This window comes from Heliconius melpomene, chromosome 2 (genome assembly GCF_056956725.1).
Source record: "Heliconius melpomene rosina isolate 202511_hmr_F chromosome 2, ASM5695672v1, whole genome shotgun sequence".
Classification (NCBI taxonomy): domain Eukaryota; kingdom Metazoa; phylum Arthropoda; class Insecta; order Lepidoptera; family Nymphalidae; genus Heliconius; species Heliconius melpomene.
Window position 1 is genome coordinate 5,124,678 of NC_140390.1, and position 25,029 is coordinate 5,149,706.

Below are 25,029 nucleotides of genomic sequence, written 5' to 3' on the forward strand. Positions count from 1 at the left end.
CTTGAAGATGATCCACGTTATAAACGTCCAAAAACAACAACAACACCAGAAATCGTAGAAGAATTACAGTATATCGCATTCGAACGCAATCATCTAGTAACTGAAGGCTTAGTAGAAGATTAGGCATTTCATTGGGCAGTGTAAGCAATATTTCAACTGAAATATTTGGTTACAGAAAACTATGTGCACAAATCATGCATGAAAACGTTTTTCATCAAATGATGTGGTCATAACAGCTGTGGAAGCGTGTGTAATTGAATTGCTAAATTAAAAGAAATAAAACATGTTGATTATTGTTAATCTCTAAATATTAAATCGTTATCGACAAAATGGTAATCGAGTACTGCCTAATTTAAACTGTGTACTACAATTATCGATTTAGTATTTTAAGTCGAGTGGCAGCAGTATTCGTATTTTGGTAATGACAGCTATATTTGTTACATCACTAAATTTAATATGCGTTCGGATACACACATAAACATAAACTGTAAAGTATGAAATTCATTTTATATATCTTTTACCATACATAAAAAATAACAAAATTGCATTTAATTTGTAGTTGGTATGAATTATTAACTAAATATGTCAATTATGTTAAAAATCTAAGGCAATATTAACACTGCCATCTAATATACTAAAATCATTTATTGTATTTGTAAATATAATGAAACAAGAGCAAGACCCCCCCCCTTCCTTTACATTTACTTTTTAAATATATAAATTTAAATTATATTATAACAAATAGTAATTCAAAATTATACTTGAAATAAGCTTTACGTATTGCGTAATAATTATCTTTATGAATTTTTGTGTATAATAACTAATACAAAACATAGCACGGTATCCTTGATTGTTATATATAATGCGTTTGTGGTTTTATTCAAATTATATTACGCTTAGTAGAAGAGAGAAAACATATTATTATTTTGGTTCATGAATCAATAATAACAATGTACATTAAAAGCGTAAATACACATTTTTTTAGTAAACTAAGCATATCACTCCCTTACCTTTTTTAGATTTAAGACGTAATATTTTAAATTCCTCAGTATACCATATAATGTTAAACGCCATTACATTCAACAAACATGCGCGCTAACAGTATCCTTTTACAGCTGATAAGGAATAACAAATCCCATCAACTATCTCTGTTTCCAAGAACATGGTTAAAATATCGATTAATAGAAGTGGCCACGCGCGAAGCAACAGTTGGATGATATCAACAGGCGGGAGCGTGCGGCACGACTCCTTCCATTCGCGAAAAGAAACGTATTTTTATTTTTATTTATAATATTTAAAATTTCCAAATACAAGATGAACTTTCAAAGTAAAGCTAATAAATATGTGTGTCCCAACGACCGACAACTCTCGTTGCGAGCTAAGTGAGTATTTAGTGTTTTCGCACTTTAAAAGTTTTGTAAGTTTTGTTTTCGGTTAAAGTGACATCTGGTTCGGTATTCGCTTTTTTATTTTAATTTTTAAATGTTTATAAAAAAATATATTAACGGCACAGAATATAAAATTGTTGAATAATAAATGTTTTATCGAATATATTATAAAAAAAATTAAAGTTTACACGAGTTGCAATATTAATAATTTTAATAACATTTATTTTTCGATATTTTAAATACGTTTGTAATGAAAAATGTATGTAAAATTAATTTATGAGTACTTTTTAAGCATTAAATTTCCACTTAAGGTGCATAATTATTATTGATGGCATGAATAATATCTAGGTATATGGAAGTGTAATCATTATTAAATTTATTGTCTAACTTGCTCGAAAATAATATAGCAAGAAGTAAGTAATTAATATTAAAACTTTCTTTCTCGATATTGGGTTGATATTAATGACGTAACTAAATAACTGTTAGTCCAGAAAGTTTTTTAATCAAACTTCTGGTGTGGATGAGATAAAAAGTTTAATGACTTGTAATAAGTAGTACATTATCAATTGCAACCCGCAAAACTAAATCAGTCACGCTGTATCCCGCACACAGCAGAGTAGGCAGAGGGAACCTAGTGTTAAACACTCCGTTCCCCACTTTCTGCCGAATTCTCGAGGTTGAGTGCGTGTTGAGTGGCAGAACTCAACGCCGCGCTTACCCGCAAAATTAATATAACATAATTATATATTAGTAACATATATGTTACTATAAAATTTCTAGGGTCCAATAATAACCACGATAATATTTTACTTGAATAATATTTTATCTAGAACTTACATTATTTTCTTAAATCTAGGTAATAAAATGATAATACATTACAGGTGTTTAATAGTGGCGAATGTAATTTGTTGTTTTTTTTATTTCAAGTCTCTCCCTAAAAACATGGAGAAAATAAAAAAAAATATTTTTCCGTTTCTTAAACATATTTATATTTAGTATTGAAATATGTTAGAAATATTTCCTTTTTAATTGAAAAAATAATAATATCTAATAATAAATAGGTATATAAAATTAAACGACGTATCTTCTGAAGGGTCATGGCTTCAGGAAAATTAGAATAGAATAGGGACCTATTCGAAGAGTTTTATTTTCTAAAAATAAAAGCAAGGCTGGAATGTTGGCCTTGCGACATTGCTATCTCTGAACTCCATCCGCTTCCTATTTGTTTTGTTTCCATTACGAGTGTAATCTCCATTATTGTACATGTACCTATCCACCTACATACATGTTTAAATTAAAAATAAAGCCTATCGATTTTGTTAGGTTTCTATAGTAAATTAATTTTTAGATAACTAACTTTTGTTAGTTTTGTTTGGACGTTTTTAATAGAAAACATGTTTACTTCATATTTCATAATATATTCTTTTCCATATTCGTTGAGTGGCGGTATTCAAGTTTTGTTTCCGCTGTGTGGAGAACATAGGCCCGCTCTCAACTCTGAGACCGATCTTGAGAGCGATTTATAAATACGTGCCGTAGAGTTTTGGCAAAAGGCTCTTTCTTTCTACCTTGATGTGCGAAAAGACTTTGAAATTTGTAGATATTATGTTAATTCTGACTGACAAACGGAGAGAGACTAACGGAGAATCTTAACACTAGGTTCCCCTGCCTTCCCTACTATTTGCGGTAATTCAAAAGAGCATTGTTTTTTGATTTGCTGTTAGGCACGTCCTGAAATTTATTACAAAGTTAACGAAACCCGACACGAAACCCAAATTATGTATAGAATTCGACTGTAGATGAAAGATACAAATTTGGTATATCATTATCCTTTCGACAATAAATTACTGTCCAGGACAACTGAACTGGACGAACCACTAGTCATTTTGTGTAATGTTATACATCTTTATTGTTTCAGACTTATGTGATTCATCATCATACGTATATATATATATATATATATCCACTCTGGTCTATTTTCTTTTTATATATTATTTTAATTTGAAAATAGATTAGACAACTGTATAGATGTTTTAAGTTAAAAATATTTTGATTTACTTAACTTAGCTTAGGTTACAAAAACCTTAGCGGGATAGTCCGAGAGAACGAAGCGCCAAACGCTGTGGTCTCTGCATACCTCGTTCACCTCGTCCACTGTCATCAACCTCTTCATACATGCCCCCCGTGGGGTCCTCATGCTTTTTACGTGACCTTCCTCCAATATCTTTAATACTGTATTTTCGTAGGCCAACCGAGATCATATTCTTTTGCCATTCTTTCATCACTTATTCTTTGAACGGGTCCATATAAACTGAGCACGTTTTTAACAAAAAATATTTATTAAACCAAAATTTCAATATGTTACTTTGATTTAAAAAATATAGGTAGTTTTTTAACAGCAATATATTAAAATGACATGTTAATTAAAACAAATTGCACTCTAGGACAACGATGAAAATTAATTAAGCATATTGCTTTTCAACCCTGCCATTTGATCCAAAAGAGCAATTTTATACCTTTTTTTTGACAAAATAAAGTAAATAAAATTATAACTTTCAAAGCTTTTATATGCACTTATCAATTACGTTCACATTTAGTTATAGATATAATGTGGTTTGCCTAAATACGTTTACTACTGACCAGACTGAAAGTAGGGAATTGAAGTGTCTTAATTCTGGTTCCCAGGTTCCCTCTGCCTACCCTGCTATGTGCGGGATAGAAAAAATATTCAAAAAATTAAGAATTATTATCATTTATAAATAAGATGTAATAGAAAAAATTAAAAATATACAATAAATAAAATAAAAGTAAATATTATGCTATGAAAATATCTAATTTTAGATAAGGGTTGGAAAATGCGTTTTCTTCCTTCTGATTGCGTTCTGAGCCCTTAACCTTTGTATCAACAGCTTCAAAAGGTTGTTCCGATACCTGTATGTATATTATAATTAAAAACTTAAAACAAACTTAGTATTGGGTATATTAGGTTCTCTTCTCACACGCTTCACGCTGTATCCCGCACGCATAAACACTGCAGTGTGCAGGATACAGCGCAGATACCAGACAGAAGAATCCTGAGAAACTACTGTCTTAACGACACTATGTTCCAGACTTTCCGTCATTTTTTTGAAACATTTTGTTACCACACCGAATTAAAAAAAACTTCTCAAAAGGGAATCGAACCCAGAACCGTCGCGTTACAGTGGCACCCATTTGCCTTTGCACCAAGACGGCCTATATATTTGTATGTATTTATATCGATGTCGGTATTAAAAGCTATACAATTATACTAAACTATCGTCAGTTAGCTGAAGCGGTTAATTAGCGTTGTGAACTATGTACTGCATACGTACCACATAAATGCATTTAATTTGGTGTTTGTAATTGAATTTCTCTTGTGTACATTTACAGATTGATATGTAAATCATTTTAGAAATATATTTAATTTTTTTATAGCTTCACGCTGTATCCCGATTTATTACGTTTTTTGGCTCATCATTTTCTAGAACTTAGCTTTTACTTCTCCAAAAAAATATCTTAATGCTCGAAGATAATTTTAATATTGTTTTTTTCTTTCATAACATAATATAATTTAAAACGTAAACCTTTTTAAGCCTATTCTCGTATATCTTATGTGCAGACAGTACAGTCAGTTAAAATTTTATGTTTGTTGTTTGTATAGATTAATTAAAAGTTAAAGCTTTAAAACTCTATAAAAAAAAACATTTAAAATAAATATATGATAAATTAAAAGAATAAACTTTATTAATAGTAGTTTTTTAATGTTAACTTTTGGACGTAAAAACGTCAACTTTTAAACCAATAAATTAAATATATTGATATTAAATAAATTAATTTGAGTTGACTAATCCATAGGTACTGTATCTAAAACAGAAATATACTATAGGTTTTTGTCACAGTATGTACTGGACGAACTACAAACTTTGAAAACGACCACAAATGTTGCCTTCTACGAAGGCTGTTTCGATCAATTAGAGCAGCCAAATTAAATTAATGAAAAGCTTTAAGATATATATTAATAAAAATCAGCTTCACGCTGTATCCCGCACACAGCAGGGTAGGCAGAGGGTACCTAGTGTTGAGACACTCCGTTCCCCACTTTCTGCCAAATTCTGGAGGCATTGCGTGTTGAGTGTCAGAACTCAACGCCGCGCTTAACAAATATGAATTAACATTTTATATCACATTATAATTTCCATAGATAAATATTAACATTACAGTATTATTCACAGTATTTATATTATTTACATAAAAGATAAATAATATTTTTATATATATTTTGGATATGTAAGGGACATAAACGATACAGAATCAGCCTTTCATAGAAAAGATAAACAAAACTTCAATATTTTTAGCATAATCGCTACTCGAAAATGTATATTTGGATCCCCTTATCTTAGCAACTCATGCCGAACTGATAACTTTATGTTTTGCAAATTAATATATATATGAAGGGACACTCACTTTTGAATGTGGTCAAATAATGTTATATATATTCTTTATTGCACATATAAAAAAATTATAAAAAAAAAACCAAGCCAACCTATAGAAGTGGATGAGTGCCAAACAGCGGAATAAAAACTCAAAAAATTAAAAATATCAATATATATATATTGATATAACTCAAAAAATATATATATTGATATTTTTAATTTTTTTGAGTTATATATATATATATATATATGTTGCTATTATCTAATTTGTCACAAATTATTCAGATTTGGCCATATTATTCAGAGACTGAGGGTGTGACTGTACGACGCGATGGGTTCGACTCCCGCTCGAGGTAATGAAATATTTAATATTATCATTTCTTTTTTTATTATCATTATTTTCGCTCTGGTGACGATTCTATGGAGGAAACTGGGGAGCGGAGTGTCTTAGTTTTAAGCTCTCTCTGCCTACCCTGATACTGTGTGAAGCTGAAAAGAAATATTATTATTATTCATTTTTCTACGTTTTAAATACCTAAATATATATTCTGAGTAATGGGAGAAGACAATGTTTACAAGATACGGTGCAGCTTATAGTAGGTCTTGAGGATTCAAGGAAATCAGAGGTTTTATACTGAATGGAAACCAACTCGCATGCTAAATTTAAATGGAAATAGAAACTTATACCTGGTTGCTTACTAGTATCTAATTTATTATAACTTTATTTTCTTATTAGCTTCACGGTGTATGCCCCCAAATAGTGGGTTAGCCAGAGAGAACATGGGAACCCAGTGCTAGGATACTCCGTTCCCATTAAGACACTTCCGTTCTTCACTGCCCGCAATATTGAATTTAATTCTGATAAAACTACGAAAAAAAATAAGATTCTTAAATTATATTATAGTTAGCAAGTTAATTAGTCAGTTTGACTTTAAAAAACGTGTTGCTACGAGACAAATAATAAGAAAATTATTTTAGTTATTTCTTTTTCGTTATAAATTTTACTAATGTAAAATTAGTTAATTCGTATTAAATAAGTATTATAAAATTTAAAAAAATATGATTATGTACAAGTAATAACACTTTTCAGAGCGCGGCGTTGAGTTCTGCCACTGAACACGCAAAGCCTCCAGAATTCGGTAGAAAGTGGGGAACGGAGTGTTTTAACACTGCTGGTTCCTCTGCTTACCCTGCTGTGTGCGGGATACAGCGTGAAGCTGATTTTTTAAAACAACTTAAATGTTTCAAGAAAGCTTATTTGTCCATAATTGAATTATTGTTCTATTATACTAATTTCATATAATTAAATATAATATTTCTACGTATAATCTAATATAGATGCCAACAGCAACGACCCCAAAATAATTCTTTTGAATGTTATAAAATATACAACGTAACCAGCCCCGTAGCCATCGTAGCGCACGGGCTAATGACTCGAGGCTACCGTCCTTCAAAATCTTTGAGTAAAGAAAACCTGTTTAATATTTAAATCATGTGTATTTTTAAACAATTTTCATTTTCAAATAAGATTTCATGTAATTTTTGATAATAGCCAATTAAATATTACAATCTAGATCTAGAGGTTGTTGATTCGATTCCCACTTAAGAAAATTAAATATTGTCGGTCTGGTTTCGAGGTAAAACGTGGCGTTGATTTTTTCCTTTCTTCCTCAACACGCAACGCCTTAAGAATTCGGGGAAAAATGGGGAAATTCCCTTTGCCTATTAGAGACACATAAAGATATAACCAATACTACACATTTTATTTAGAAACGTAGACTATTTGATTAAAATGTATAGTCCTCATATGTATAATCATTAGCAATTGTAGCACAGTAATAAAAACACATTTAAGGGGGGAAACCGGTTTCCCCCCTTAAATTAACACACTAATACAACTAATACAATATAAAAACACAGTCCCATAATACAATTTCCATGTAAAAAATAGTGTTTTCTAATACAAAAATTGTGTATAGGCTGCGTACAGGGTGGAGCGCGGCCAGGAGCGACCCCCCATTGACTACGAGCGAACGGGACGCCATAGCCGCTGTTGTCAAGCGGGCGGAGAAGCTGGATGATGTGGAAGCCCGACGCGTTGGCCGTCTCGTAGCCAGATTAGAAGGTAAACTATTTTATGACAAAGAGCTATATAAATAAGGGACCCTGGGAACCTATAATACTTCCGTTCTCCGCTTTCCACTGAAATTCGAGGCATTACATGTTCAGTGGCGAAACTCAACGATGCACTTTGCCTTGTTACGTTATTAGGTACTAATAGTATTACTAGAAATAAATCAATAATTTTACAAATATAAACCATTTAAAATGTATTTTAAACCTATTTCATATTTATATTAATTATATAATGTTCAAAATAAAAACACTAATATTTCCTAGGTTACAGGTTAATCTTTTTACTATTTATTATTAAATCATTATAATAGATATGTATGAACACAATAGCTCTTCAAAGAGTATTCGTGCAGAAAGCTTGAAAGTGGAAAAAGAACCGATATCAGAGTAGATATTCATTTTGCCTCTATAATATGGGGAAATTTCAAAGAATATTTTTAACAAGTATTTTCTATAAAAAAAATTCTATGCACTATTTGTATTAATTGTGATAATTTTTCATTTATTTTTCAAATGAATAAGAAATAAATTTAAGTAATTATCAATTTTAATATCCAATTCTATTTGAATTTTATATGTACCCCAGAAATTTAATTTGCCCCAAAAAATTTAAAAAGAAAAGTTTATTCGAACAATCGAACACATGTGTCCAAAGTTAAAGTCCAGGCTACCCCCCATCCCCCCCAGAAAATATCTCCAGATACGCTAATGCGTACAGTCTATTTATAATGCATTCCGCAATCAGAATATATGTAAATACATTCAAAATGTCATAAACATAATTAATATATTAATGAATTAACATCTCCTTACTTTATAAAACATTCATCACTAGTCGGTATACGTTGAGAGCTTTATGAATAGTAATGCTTTCCGCAATGTTTCCTAAGAATATATTTATCTTGAAATAAAACGCCATGAAAAGGCACATATACAAAAAATAATTAAGACACTCCTTTCCCCACTCTCCGCCGAATTCTAGTGTTGAGTGGCTCACCTCAGCGACGCGCTTTGCCTCGACATCAGAGCGAAGAAATGGAAATATAAACGTAAATAAATATTCCACTTCCTCGAGTGGGATCGAACCCACGACCGTCGCATTACAGTCACACCCTCGCCGCTGCGCCTCGACGGCCTCTTATATTATATATTAATAAATATTAATCATATACACATTCATTGAGCATTTCACTGACCTTTTCTATTAATGGAAAAAGACTTAATATACATATGTTACGAGTAGGTTGTTTGACGCAGCCATTGTTAAAATGCGTCACGTGGCTGACGTTTTAACGGGCGGTATCATCAGCATTCTGCGACTGTGGGGTTAATAAATACAAGAATTCTTATTGACTTCGTTCTCCACTCTCCTATATTTGCTCCTATAAGAATGAAAGAACAATTATATTACTTAATTGAATATACATGATAAGTGGATATAAAATTTGTCATATTTTTAGATGTCTGAGATTGTTTAGAAGCCCATACTTTTTTTGATATATTCCTTATCATCCTTAAAATTATTAATGTTCTGCAAAAGCATGAAATATTCTTAAATATACCTATGTAGGAAAATACTTTACTTATAATAATAATATTAAACATTTTTCTGTAAAGTTTTATCTAAATTAGTTCAGTAGTTTTTGCGTTCCTTTATAACATTAGGACTTTCGACTTCGAATTCTTAATTAATTCCTTAAGGCAAAAAATGCTATGATACACTATCACATAAAATAAGTTTTCGCCCACTGCTCACTTCCTTCGCCAAATCCCTTTCACTTCGCTCCCTGTCGATAAAAGAAAACTCTTTTGAAGGACAAGGGAGGAAAAAAAGGAAGAGCTTATACAGGAGGTTCTTAATTTCACAAATTTTATAGCAGATATAAATTATATAAAGGAAAGATAATAGTATTGTACTAAGTGTATAAATTTCGAAGTAACAAATTTCAACGGAGTGTCTTAACACTAGGTTCCCTCTGCCTACTCTGTGGTGTGCGGGATACAGCGTGAAGCAATTTTTTTCTTAAATATGTCAATTCTTAGGCGTATTTTTGATTCTGAGGCCAGTTGTGGCTTAGAGGTACAAAGTATAGAGACAAAAAGTGGTTATGGGTTCGAACCTCTCTTGGAAATGAAATATTTATTTAAATTCATATTTACATTTCTTCGCTCTGATGGCGAGGCAAAGCGCGGCGTTAAGTTCCGCCACTCAACACACAATGCCTCTAGAATTATAATTTTTAACACTAGGTTCTCTCTGCCTATCCTATAAAAAGCAGATAAAAAAAAGAAAAATTAAGATTGCTGTATGTAGAATATGTAAAAAAAAATATTAGTTCACATTTGAGAGTACTTGTTAGTTGAGAGAGCAGAGAGCAGAGATGATGGGTCAAATAATGTTATCAGAATATAAATTTGTTACGAGTTTCAATACAATATAACAGTTACCCTCCAACTTATACTTCCCTTTTACGAGTTAAGGGAATTTAACTAAATAACGTCAACAATGTCAACGTATATTAAATTCAATAGAATATTATTTTTGTCAACTATAACTTCTGCTGATTGTGGATTCAATTCCCGCACGAGGAAATTATATATTTAATATTTTCTTCGCTCTGGTGTCGAGGCAAAGCGCGGCGTTAATTTCCGCCACTCAACACGTAATGCTTCCAGAATTCGGCGGAAAGTGGGGGAATCGGGAATTTCTTAATTCTAGGCTCTTTCTGCCTACCCTGCTACATGTAGAATACAGTGAGAAGCAGGAAAACTATAACTTTATATTACCATACGAATACAAATATCCACATCAGTTCACTCGAGTAACTATATTGAAATTTTGAAATATAAATAAAATTGTGGTTTGTATTTAAATATTTTAAACAATAACGGCAATTTCCACATGAGTAGACATTAATGAATTTTCATATATTTAAAGTAATATCTTTAGCTTCACGCTGTATCCCGCACATAACAGGGTAGGCAGAGGGAACCTCGTGTTACGATGCGACTGTAACGCGACGGTCGAGGGTTCGATCCCCACTCGAGGGAATGGATTATTATTTATTAATATGTTCATTTCTTAGTTGTTGTTTCAAGGCAAAAGTCAAGACGCAATCCCTCGAAAAATTTGGTTGATAATGGGGAAAGGAGTGTCTTAGCACTAGGTTTTCTCTGCCAATCTCTTTGTGCGGGATACAGCGTGAAGCTGTTTTGTACAAATTATATCGTTAATATCTTTTATAGTATCTGATTGACACTTCCTAATGGCATGGGTTCGATTTCTATTTGTAAGCGTTTCAATAGATATTCGTATTTCGAATGTTAATGGTAAAAAAGGGATAAGTGTTATTTTTGTGTAATATACTTACTTATATTTGTACATGTGGTTAATGTGGTGAAAGCAACTTTTTGTAGGTATATTTGAAGTCATAGAGCCAGTTAAGCGAAAATTATCTAAAAATTCATCGCTTACCTATTAATTATTAATTTTTGATGTAGAAAATTTAGTAGTATATATATATATATATATATATATATATATATATATATATATATATATATATATATATATATATATATATATATGTAGGAGATTGCTCGCAAATGACTCTTATTGGACCTGTGGGCTCCATTGTGGGTTAATGCAAGCAGGAATAACGCAGCAGATTCGTGACACTCGTCACTAGTCCTTCCTTTCTCCCAAATCAGAAGACTGAATCATTCTACGATCGTCAAAACATAAGAAGACTACACCATTCTACGATCGTCAACTTCCTCCTTATTTTAAAATCGAGCTTCACCCTCACACGTCACGACTCTACTCAAGGCATAAGCCTCCGCGTTATTGGTCAAATTACCTCACCGGTCTAATAAAAGTCATATAGGAGTCTCTTTAACATAAGTCAGCCAATCGTAATTCTACAATAATCAATAGTTAGTGTCTTTTCGATCACTTCCTCTGAAGCTATACAAATGTTATATAATAAAATATAATACACATTGTCATTTTTTACATGAACACAGCCAGTCATAATATAAACAGTTGCTACAGATGATATTAAAGCTAATCATTAAACATCTAAGATAATATAATATCTGTTCTAATCACTTCCTTCTACATATATATATATTTTTTTAAATATAATATTTCTTTGTTCCAATAATATAAGAAATCAGCTTCGCTGCATTGTATCCTGCAAACAGCAGGGTACGCAAAAGGTACCTATTCTTAAGACACTCCACCCCCCATTTTCCGCTGAATTCTGGAGGCATTGCGTCTTGAATGACGATCACAACGCCGCCCCTTACCTAGACACCTGAGCGAAGAAATGGCAAAAATAAATGTTTTTTATTTATTCGTGTGGGAATCGAACCCACTTATCGCATATATAGATATTATTTTTATTAAAATATAACATATTCTTCGTTCCAAGAATATACTATGCTAGTTTATAATTATTTAAAGAAGTTAAGTGATAATAAAATGTATCAAAAACTACTCTAGGTATGTATGTGTTATAAAAAAAACTCGGACAAGCTCGAGTTGGACTCGCCCACCGAGGATTCCGTACAAAAATTGTAAATCATGAGCTTTTTCTGAAATTCAGGCTTAGCTTAGCCAGAGCCCTTACATCTGATAGCTTCGCTTTTCGATCTGGTACCAAAGAAAAGCGCAGCGTTAAGTTCCGCCACTCAACACGGAATGCCTTAAGAAATTGGAGGAAAGCCTACTCTTCAATTTCCGAGATATAACGTAAGGCTAAAAAAAGATTTTCATTGTCGACAATCATCAAAGGAGTTTTATTGCGATTGTTCAAGACTTATACCCAAAGTTGCACGAAAAGTTTTCATTCAGCCACGTTTAAATATAATGTACTTGAACGCGAAAGTTGGGAGTATATCCTTCTATCTTTTCGCTTATTCTATTCAAAAACTGAAAATCTAAAAACTATTTTATAGTATAGATTTAATTTTCACTTTATGCGACGTAATATTATATAGACTGGACAAATCACAGTGTTGAAGTTCGCCATAATACACAATGTCTCGAATCAAGTTTTGGGAAAGTTGGAATGTCTTAACCCTGGGTCCCCATATTTCATTAAATGAACCCTTTTTTATTCATTATATTGGGTTATTAACTGTTAATTTTATATTTAAATTTATTTTCCTTCAGGTTGCAATAAAACAAGTAAAGCCCGTATTTACAAACAGCTCTTAACTCTGAAATCGATCTTGTGATGCCGATTTTCTTTCATAAATAAATAAACAGTTTTTTTATAATAATTCATTTGACAATGCTTCTCAATAATTTATCTTAATTTAAATCTCGAGGGGAAAGATAATCCGACTGAAATGTTGTTAAAATTATAAAGAAATCTCTTTGATATTGTGTATGGAACGAACTACGCTTTGTGCTTGTACCTTTGTACTGTCTCTTTATTATGCGAAATTTGAATACATATTTTCTAATGCTATTTTAGCTTCAGTTGTGGTATAATATGTATAAATAATTTAACAAACTAAAATTTGATAAATAATTTACATTTGAACAGAGGCAAGGGGTGATTGGAAACGTGGCAGGTTGTGGGTTCGATTCCCACTCCAGGGAATGAAATATTTAATATTTCTATTACCTCAATTCTGGTAACGAGGCGTTGAGGACGTTGAGTACAGCCAGCCAATATCTCCTTAATGCCTCCAGAATTATGTTGAAAGTGGAGAACGTAACTTAACACCATGTTCTCAGGTACCCTACCCTGCTATATGTGGGATACTGTGTGCAGCTAAAAAAATAATTTAAGAAACAAAAACAAACCGTTATATATTTTTTTAATTCTATGCCAGGAATGAGGAGATCAGCTCAAGGTCCAGCCCCAAGATGCTGTATCTTATGCGGTGAAACTTCGAAGCTACTCGCGCCACTACGCACGTGTTCCATTTGCCAAAATTCAGCCTGCTCAAAATGTGTTATTGATACTCTACCACACAGGAAAGTAGTGTTTTTCCAATAGATGAACAAACATAATAATATTTTGCTATATATATATAGCAAATAATAATTTCATTTGTACGTTATTACTTTCATGGGGAACGGAGTGTCTTAACACTAGGTCTCCTCTGGCTGCCCCCCTGGATATGGATTTTGATATATTCTCTATATGATAGAAACATATAATAAAACTGTAACTCATCGCTGTCTGTACGTGGAAGAAAATGAAAATATCTATTAATGGGGGTATTTATTATTGTAATAGAACCCATAAAAATAGTTTTTAAATTTTTATGTGTTTGTTAGTTTATTTGTTTGTCTGTGCGTTGTTTCACTAATCTCAAAAACGGCGTAACCGATATAAATTGAGTTTTCACTATTATATTTTGGTAAATTTTCCTTAAAATCTAATTTTTTTTTAATTCAGATGAGAAAATAAATAATTGTATAGTCCAAGGGAGTCGCTCGTTAAAACAAATTTCCCACCTGACAATTATAATAAAAAAATAAAAATATTTTATCTTAATAAGACCACAATAAAAATAAGTAACGAATATATTTTTTACTTGTTCAGGTCGTCCATTTACTCCAGGGAGCAGTACATGTGCAATCTCTGTGCCGAAACCCGAGAAATGTGGAAAAAATCAGGTGCCTGGTTCTTCAAAACATTACCAAAATATATTTTGCCTGATAGAAAATTCACCGGACGCTACCACGAAACGGAGCTCGCTAAATCACTACAGGTGGGAATTAGAATGTGGAAATTGTTAAAAACCTATAGAAAAAAAAATTCTTAAAACAAGGTTCTCTCTGCCTACCCTGCTGTGTGCGTGAAGCTTATTCTATTCGTATTTTACGCCAGAGAATGTTTATTCTTAAAAGCTCACTCCAGTAATAATGGGGTGATCTCTACGAGAAAAGGGGTGAAAAATAAATGCCGTGTTTTATGCCTATTTCAATTTAGCGAACTGCGACAAATAAGTACTTTTAAGTAAGTAAGTAAGTTGAAGCCAGTCGTGGCGCAGAAGCACAAGCGTGTGATTGTAAACGCAACGTTTAAACACTCCGCTCTCCACTTTCTGCCGAATTCTGGAGGCATTACGTATTGAGTGGCGGAATTCAACGCCGCGCTTCGCCTCGACACCAGAGCGAATAAATGGAAATATAAACGTAAGAATGATAATAATATAATAATCCTTCACTCTTGAAGGATACCTCAAACCACCCCATTTATATTCAGAAGCTGCAGCCGCTGTGCCTCAATGGCCTATATACATAATATTATGCGATATTTCTAATTATAGGTTATATCTATTCTTTCTTTTTCTTTCTTCTATTTTATTTCCTTCTTTGCGATAGAAGACCATTATATGTAGAAGCAGTACGGTCATCACGTCGTAGCCGTCCTGCAGTTGCCATTGCGCAAAATTTCAGAACATCTAATTTATGGGCGCCACGATTCTCTGACCGTATTATATGTTTAAAAGCATTTTTTTTATATTTTTTTAAAAACGTAACTTAAATCCTGCATATATAGATATTATAAATTAATCCCATTAAATATGGAATCGTATAAGGTACCTACTGTGAAAAATTCTTAATACATTTTCCTGGTTATATAAATAGCTGAAAATAATTTTGTATCAGATAATTTTAATCTTTGGCTTGGCCTTATATTTCGTAATGAGAAACTCGTATTAAAATAAGATGAAGCAACTAAGTTTATATAATTAAAATTTTATAATAAATTGCTTTAAAGAAATTTTGTTATTAAATATAAATATGTATAGAAAAACGTTATTTGAAAATGAATGACCAAATTATGTTCTTTTTGTCTTGGTGTCAGAACGAAGAAATAAACGTATTCATAAATAATAATTCCTCCCCTGGGGATCGAAACCACAACCTTGTGCCTCTGCGCCACGGCGGATGCCTCCATGAAGTTTAATGGAGTTACCCGGGACTTCAAGATTTTAGAGTTCATAAACTAGAAAAGACGGGTCTTAATAGGGAATGGTGGAAAATCGTTGGAGGAGACCAGGGCCTATAAAAGGCAATATGGCCGTTTCTCGTGCTTCAAATTCAGTAATTTTTTTTATTTTGAACTATATGGAACTATAAATTTCACGAACTTACAAGCATTGTCTCTAAGGCGACCATAAAAATATATCTGCATATTAAAGCGATAAAAACACGACATTTTCAATTATTTTTATCAAAACAAAGTTAAAATAAACTCTAAACTGCAGACAAAATACTTGGAGACGTTTCAACGACAACTTGCAGTTTGTCTAGAAATGCCGTAACTTTTGTAATATAACTCAAGCAGCCTTGGCAATTTCCACATTAGTTTCCCTTTACGGAGCATTTATTATTGGAAGTTGCGTGCATATTTTTAGATAAAATCAATAGGCACTTAGTGAACTTTCAACCGGTATCGGCGTAATTTAATATCTAAATCGTTGGCATTGTTATATATATACACAGGCATATTTAATAATATTCGCTGAAGCTTATTTAGATATAAACATATAATTTCATTAGAAAGTTTTTTTTCAGCTTCACACTGTATTCCGCATGCAGCAAGGTAGGCAGGGGGAGCCCAGTGTTAAAACACTCCGTTCCCCACTTTCCGCTGAATTCTAAAAGCAATGTGTCTTGAGTGATTGAACTCAATGCTAGAGCCAGACTCGACACTAGAGCCAGAATCAACACTAGAGCCAGACTTGACTTTAGAGCCAGACTCGATACTAGAGTGAAGAAATGAAAATATTAAATATTTAACTTCCTCCAGTGAGAATTGAACCCCTAGCTGTCTCTGGCAGGCCTCAATTAGAAAGTTTTAAAAAGTATACTACAATTCTACATCATTTTTGCCAGGAACATGCAGGAAATAGTAGCAATGAGGGAAAGACGGACTCTGAACCAGGATCACCGCTCACCATGCAGCCGCCTACTTTTACTCGACAACCTAGCAACACTGATAGCAGAAAATCAGTAAGTTTGCCACAGGTAAGAAAATCTTCTTCCGCTTGTTCTATTATAGAAATTTAAGTTTAAATATAATCAAATCAGCTTCACGCTGTATCCCGCACACGGCAGGTAAGTCAGAGGGAACCTAGTGTTAAGACACTCTGTTCAGCACTTTCCTGAAGCATTGCGTGTTGAGTGGCGGAACTAAACGCCGCGCTTTGCCTCGACACCAGTGTAAAGAAATAGAAATAGAAATTTAAATAAATATTTCATTTCCTCGAGTGGGAATCGAACCCACAACCAGTCGAGTTTACAGTGACACCCTTGTACCGCTGCGCCACGACTGCCTCATTACTCAATGCTCAATACTTTAAAATAGTTTGAATATACTCAGTGTTAACCGTGAAAAGACTTTTTGTTCATCTCTAGTATTTATCTAATATTTCTCTATTTACATACATACATACATAGCTTCACGCATTATCCCTAGCGGGGTAGTCGGAGAGAACGGAGCGCCAAACGCTACGGTCTCTACATACCTCTTTCGCCTCGTCCACTGTCATCAACCTCTTCGTACATGCCCTCCGGGGAGTCCTGCTTTTCACGTGACCTTCCTCCAGTATCTTTGATACTGTGTTTTCGAAGGCCAACCGAGGTCTCCTACCTCTTTTACCTATTTCTCTATTTGTTATTATAAATTATTTTCGTAATATAAGAAAACGTAATTTTTTCGTTTATTCAAGCTAGGTTGAGAAAACATTAATATATTGCCTAATTCACTTACCCGACCTTTCTATTAAATCAATTTATTGAATCAGCTGTTCTGACGAATCCATTACATGTAATGAGGGAGGAGGGAGGAGAATCCGAATAATAAATTAGTTTATAAATTATTGAGGTATCCCAGTGTTCTTAAATCTTATTATACCTGTAGCTTTTGATTGTATTAGCACTTGTATATTGTACTTACAAGATTTTTACTAACTTTAACTTTTATATAAAGAAAATGTAGTCTAGAAATGTTAAAATAACGATTAATGTTCTTATTACTTATTAAATAATAAACTCTATTTGAAGTATTACTTCTATTAAATATTATAAGCTTAATTAATAAATCCAGTAACTCACATCATTAAGAGAAATTCAATGACGTCTCTCTTTTACTTTCTTTTTATTTTAATATTTTCTTATTAATCTTTAAAAAGAAAATAGTAAATTAATAAATATAATAAATAAAATAAATTTATCGCTACAAGTGCTCTAGCGGCTAATGCTTCGTCTGAGTTAGTAACAATCTTTACAAAATAACAAACATCATATTTTTTTAGTTTATCGTCCGTAAATAGACAAACAGTTTCATAATTTTAATTAAGCCATTTAAATAACGAAAATATAATAATAAACGAATATTATAATTTATATTCTTAATTCTCACATACAAGATGAAACAATATCTATAGAATTTATTTTCAATTTACAAGATAAAATAACCCTTAAATGTAATCATTCTAGATAACACTGAAATCCCAGCGGACGTCCGCTAGGATTGAACGTAGAATAACGTTTTATCTTGTAATATGCCTCCAGTATATCTACATAATGTTTTCTTAAAAATGTTTATATCCTGAGACCATAGAGCCATAGACCATTAAAATGATATTTAAATATATATAATACTAGTGGACCCGAACGCGGCTACGCCCGCTTGAACTATACGAATATTTATTAAATATATTTATGAAATTATTTTCAGTTTTCAATAGAGAGATACGTTAAGCAAGCTCATTTTGGGTGACGTTTTCTAATAACAAACTTTGCAAATCGTTGCTTAGCAACGACGGTTGTTATTAACATGGCGGAATAAATTGTATGTCAAATTAATAAGGTTTTAAAATATTGATATATATCGAAAATATTACAAATATGAGAAAAAAAAGTATCCTATGTTCATCCCGAGACCCTCACGTATCTCTATATGAGTATTTTATCATAATTAAATTAGCGTTTTGGCCCTGATTGCGTAAAAGACAGACAGACAGAGTTACTTTCGAATTTATAATATAGCCATACCGATATATCTTTTTGAACAGACTCCTGTAAAAGGTGTAAATTAGACTGTAGTTTTTTTCTGTTGGTATACCTCAGAATTTCTTTTTAATAGGTGAACCGATTTTGATGATGCTTTTTCATTTGACAGCTGATGCTTTACATGACATAAGTCTTAAATTTACATTATGTATGTTAGCGACAGATGGACGATTTTAACCAATTTCGATGATTCTATTTTTATTGGAAAGGATGCACACAAAGGATACAATCCAAGGGTAGTTTAATGAGAATTTGGTTAGATTATAATTATGAAATCCGTTTGACGTCGATTTTTTTTTGTCAAAAATTCTCTTTTCTTCTTCATACTCTAGTACAGCTTTCTCCTAACTCTCCACTATATAAATAAATACCTAGATATTTATAAGACTAAGCAAGCATAACCCAAAATTTACATACAATTTCGGCCTACGTTTCGGTCGAGCGAACTAAGTACTACAGATTGCTGTAATTACTTAGAATATAATATACATATTGTATGGCGTATACATTTTGTCGCGTCGTTACGTCACGCGTGCGTCACAGATTATACTTACTATATGGAGATATCTAATCTTTCAAGAGTTTTGGAACTTGAAAATATTTTGATTATCGTTAAATTAGAGCCCGTCGTGGTGAAGAGGGGCAAGGGTGTGACGACGAGGGGGTTATGGGTTCGATCCCCAACTCAAAGGCATGAATTATTATTTTCATTTCTTCGCTCTGCCCCCAAAGCAGAAACCTATTGAGTTCCGCCATACGCAATGCTTCTTAAAGTTCAGCGGTTCAGGGAAAGTTCAGAGAAACGGAGTGTCTTACCAATAGGTTCCCCCAGGTGTGTGGGATACACGTGAAGCTGACTTTCAAATACACAATAACACAAAATTGTATAGTTAAATTGGTTCAAGGACCTAAAGTTATGTAATAATTATTTTTTTCCTGTTATGCAATCAAATACTATATTTATCCCTATTTCGTTTTGTCATTATTATAACATAATTCATAAATAAGATCCCAGGAATATTATAAACAAAAACTTTCACCAATATCGTTGAAGTGTGTCCTTTCAAATAAAACAAGAATCTCTAATTGATACTATTGTCAGAAATGGGACCACACGGAAAGCCCTACCTTCCAAAAAAAAACCATCAAAATCGGTTCACCCAGTCAAAAGTTCTTTCCTTTTCTTACAGAAGTTGATTAAAAAGTGAAATATATTGTGCTTGGCTTCTCATTTTTACAATCAAATATTATACGGATTTTATTATATTTCATAATGCTTCTAGTAAACGCTTTCAGCTTTGAGAGTAAACGAACAACAAGAGGATAAAACGTATTAGCCTTGATTCTTGAATATCAACAGAGCTTCAGATGAAAAATTGCTTGTTTGATTTATTTCCATGGAACTTTTAAGTTTTTTCTTAATTCCATGCTTATTTCTATACAATATATCATCATAACATGTGGGAACATATAGGTTCATATATCTGTAATTAAAAATATTGTTTTCTTAGTATTATACCATGTCTTCGTTTCTAGTTTCTCTACAACATTAATATAAATCATTAATTGGATTTGAAATAAAAATAATAACTATACCTCATCTCCAAATCGAAGAAATGAAAATATTAAATATTTTATTTCTTGGAGTGTGAACCCAGAACCTGCCGTGCTTACAAGCACAATTTTGCTTTCTTTTTGACACTGCTAAAAAGTTTTATTATTATTATTTATAAGTAAATTAAAGCCGTTATGGCGCAGCGGCACATGGATGTGACTGTAACGCGACAGTTGTGGGTTCTATCCCCACTCGAGGAAGTGAAATATTTATTTACGTTGATATTTCCATTTCTTCGCTCTGGTGTCGAGGCAAAGCGCGGCGTTGAGTTCTGCCACTCAACACGCAATGCCTCCAGGTTCCCTCTGCCTACCCTGCTGTGTGCAGGATACAACATGAAGCTGATTAATTAAGTATTAGTTAATATTATTTCTTATAACTATATCTATAACAGAGCAAAGGTAATATTAAGCTTTGATATCGATCGGGGTAATCTTGTTGGACGGTTTCATTGGTTTGATAGGGGTCTGATTAAGGTCATTTTCCCCTTAAGATGGACAAGGTTGGCGAAGAAAACACGAAGAATGGCGGACGTAACTAATAATTGGCGTTGCTACTATTTTCATAGTATACTGTAACGTTTATATTTATCCGTTGTGGTGTAGGGGGTGAAATGCGTGACTGTCAACAGGTTGTAGGTTCGATCTCCAGAAAAAATAAAAAAATAAATATTTAATATTTCTCAATTCAGTAACGAACCAAAACTCGACGTTGAGTAATGCCACTCACACATCACGCAAGTGACCGGAGAAAGTTGGGACCGAAGTGTCATAACACTAGTTTCCTTCTGCCTACCCTGCTGTGTGCGGGATACAGCGTGAAGCTGATTTATTTTTAAAAAAACGTGAAAACAGATGATACTTCTGAAATTAGCAGTGAACTAACAATATTTAAGATAAAGACTAATAAAACTTAACAACCTCCCGTCAATTACTACTTTCATCTCTTAATTGGCTTTATTACCGTCCCGCGGCGATATTATAGAACACAGAAATAAATAAAATGCATCATATTTCGTTTCAGAATTTATTATTTTAATTGTAACGTTTATTCTAAAAAATATTGTTGTTTAAATTCTTAAAATATCTAGAAAGTTCTTATAAAATTGAGGTCTTAAACTTTGTTTTAAGCCTTAAATTTTCAATATAGTAAGTTTAATGTCAATACAATCATCATCATTACAAAATTATATAATATAAGTATATTTACAATTCCCAGGATCACGAATGGTGCGAAACGGATATCCTCTCTCACGGAGTAAGCGGCCTAAGTCTTCATAGGACAGACAGCCTCAACCAACGGTCATTAGGATTGAAACGAACTGGGAGCAAAGGCAGCGCATACAGTCTTCGAAGCTCAAGAAAAGATATACCAAAACCAACAACACAGATAGAAAGGCCACCTATAATTCCTGATGCAGGATTTGGAACACTTGAAATTAAATTAGCTTACGATAATGCTACATCTTCAGTGGCGGTGATAGTGATGAGAGCTAGAGGCTTAACTGGCATGGACATGACTGGACTTTCTGATCCATTTTGCAGATTGGAAGTATTACCTCGAGGTAATTATTTATATATAGATATCGATAATTCTCCTTTTATTTCGTCTTTTTAATATTTGTCAGTAATCTCAAGAATCCGAAAGTTAATAGTTTTTTACAATGTTATACATGATTTTGAGTATATGCAAAATTATATTACTCACATAATTTAGCAGAAATATTATTCTTACGTACATACATACTAGGTACACCAGCGATTTGTATATCTTAAGAGTTGAAGATCGAGCTCAGTGACCAATTAGAGAGGCCTTTGTCCAGCTGTGGACGAGGACAGGTTGATGGTACTGATGATGAAGAAGAGCTTAAACACTTCATAGCCTCTTATTGTTTTTTTTTCGGGACACATTGATGGCGTATTCGTTTATAACCTTTTGGACAGTTATTGGCAACAGTTATAATTATTCTATTATTGAGCGAAAATGCCTGGATGTCACTTTTGTCATCAACTTCATACTCGTCATCTATGAAAACTATAGAGCCATCTTCTTCGACTTCTTGCGTCCACACTAGTACACATTTAATTAATAGAATAGAAATGATAACATTATAAAAAACCTTCATTTTTTATTCTAGTTGCGTGTAAACTTCAATAACTTTATATTAGCTTTGAGCGAACAAGTTGGCGGGATATTTATTTATATATGATTTATTTTAAAACTCGGAATTTCCTGCCGATAATACCTCACTTGTATTGTGTTAGGAATAAACACTATGATTTAATTATTAACAATAATACATTGTTTTTTGAAGCCGTCGTAGCGCAGGAGCACGGGCGTGTGACTCGAAACGCGACGGTTGTGGTTACGAATCCCACTCGGGAAATAAATAATTATTTATTAACATTCTCATTTCTTCGCTACCAGAGCGAAATCAAGGCAAAGCACGGCGTTACGTTCCGCCACTCAATACACAATACCTCAAAAGTTCGTCGGAAAGTGGGAAACTGACTTGACTACAGCGTGAGTGTAAAGCTGATAAAACAATAAAAAAAAAATACAATATCAATTATTATTTATTATTTCAGAAGGCACCTATTCAAATAGACTTCGAACAAAAACAGTGCACAAAACTAAAAATCCGGAATTCAATGAAACTCTTCATTTCTTCGGCATAACAGAATCTGATCTAGCCATTAAATGTTTAGAAATTGTCGTTTTTGATGATGACAGGTATTGTTAAATTAATATTTTAAATAGGTAAAAATACTGTATACTTACTTGAAAACTTATTAATATAATATTTATTGTTTTCTTATAGATATGGTTGTGACGAAATGGGATCTGCAACTGTTCCGCTCAGAGAATGTGTAAAGTCACCAGCACAGTTACGTCTGGCATTATCGGGAGCGTCTGGGTCAGAGTCCACTGGTCCTAGGTTGCTATTGGCGTTATGCTATAGTACAAAGAAGCGGGCACTGGTGGTTACAGTTTGTAGAGGAGCCGACCTACCACCACAGGACAGCAATGGATATTCTGATCCTTTTGTTAAATTGTAAGTATTGGTGTGGGCAGTCTACGTATTTCCCAGCCGTTAAAAAGGTAGTTTTTTCCTCTAGGCAAATTCAAATACATTAGATAGGTACTGTGTAGCAAATGCATATTTTTGCAATCAGTTTGTTTACTTTATACGGTAAATTCTTTACAGGATATATTGTTCATTTTCCAGGCGTCCCAATTTGTAGCCCAAAATTAGACGTCCCAAGCGAAATAGGCAAAAATGTTTAAAAGTCTATATGGCACTGGAATATTGCAAGTCATCTTACCTACGATTTTATTTATATGTTTTCACTTACAGGCATCTGGATCCAGATCCATATCACAAAAAGCATAAAACATCCATTAAATGGCGAAACCTCAACCCGGTTTGGAACGAAGAATTCCTTTTTGAAACTCGTCCGACAGAACTTTCCCGCCAAAATTTGACATTGACAGTTTGGGACAAAGACTATGGCAAGCCGAACGACTTTCTTGGCAGTTTGGTTCTTGGTGCTAGCAGTAAAGGGCGAAGACTAAAACATTGGATGGATTGTATAAAATTTCCCGATCATCGCCATGAGCAATGGCATTCCTTAACTGACACACAGCATTTGTAAAATTTAGATTTTAGAAAAATACTAACTGCAAGTTGATTAAATACATATGATGTATTATAAAATGTTATATTTTATTTTGATTAATATAATTTAGATTTTTTAATATTCTATTTGAATATACTATAATTACAAAAAATATATAAAATAGTGTACTTGTTTTAATTAATAAGATAATTTTTAAATTTTATGGTATATAAATACATTAAGCTTCCTGTTGATTGTTAAAACTTACGTAAGTCTATAGATATAAGCTTAGAAAAATATTTATTAAATTTAATTATTGTTCATAACTGGTGAATAAAAAAATTGTTATCGTTTTTCATTTGTAAAATCTTATGTGTAAGTTTAATTTATAAGAAAATATATTTTAATAGAATAGGATATTTTCATAGATATCAAAAGTTTCATATATCTCTTGTAAAATTACAAAGAATAACAGTATTTTTATATAAGAAAATGTGCCAAATAATATTATAATATTGTTATTGTTAAAAATTTAGGTTTATTAGACTACAATACTGCGATTTAACATTACATAATATTAATATATATATATTTTTCAACCTTTTTTTAATTTATCCATATTTCTTTTACATCTACTTCTATTATTTTAGTGTGTATGTACACTAATATAATTTCCGTTTTTTAGCCAAAAAAAATAACCCTAAAATAATAAGAAAAATAGCCATTTTTCGGTAAATCTTGGCCCTCTTGCCCATCTCCT

At 32.5% G+C, this 25,029-nt stretch overlaps 1 protein-coding gene across 1 annotated transcript; it reads left to right on the forward strand.

Annotated features, from left to right (window-relative positions):
- The first annotated feature begins 1,190 nt into the window (after positions 1-1,190).
- Positions 1,191-24,367, forward strand: Rph (Rabphilin). Its single transcript, XM_085202504.1, has 9 exons — positions 1,191-1,382; positions 7,822-7,967; positions 13,829-13,970; positions 14,545-14,716; positions 16,854-16,985; positions 21,868-22,213; positions 23,238-23,382; positions 23,471-23,704; positions 24,008-24,367. Exons 1-9 carry the CDS (start codon positions 1,315-1,317, stop codon positions 24,303-24,305), a joined length of 1,683 nt encoding a protein of 560 aa, XP_085058630.1. The 5' UTR covers positions 1,191-1,314; the 3' UTR covers positions 24,306-24,367.
- The last annotated feature ends 662 nt before the right edge of the window (positions 24,368-25,029 follow it).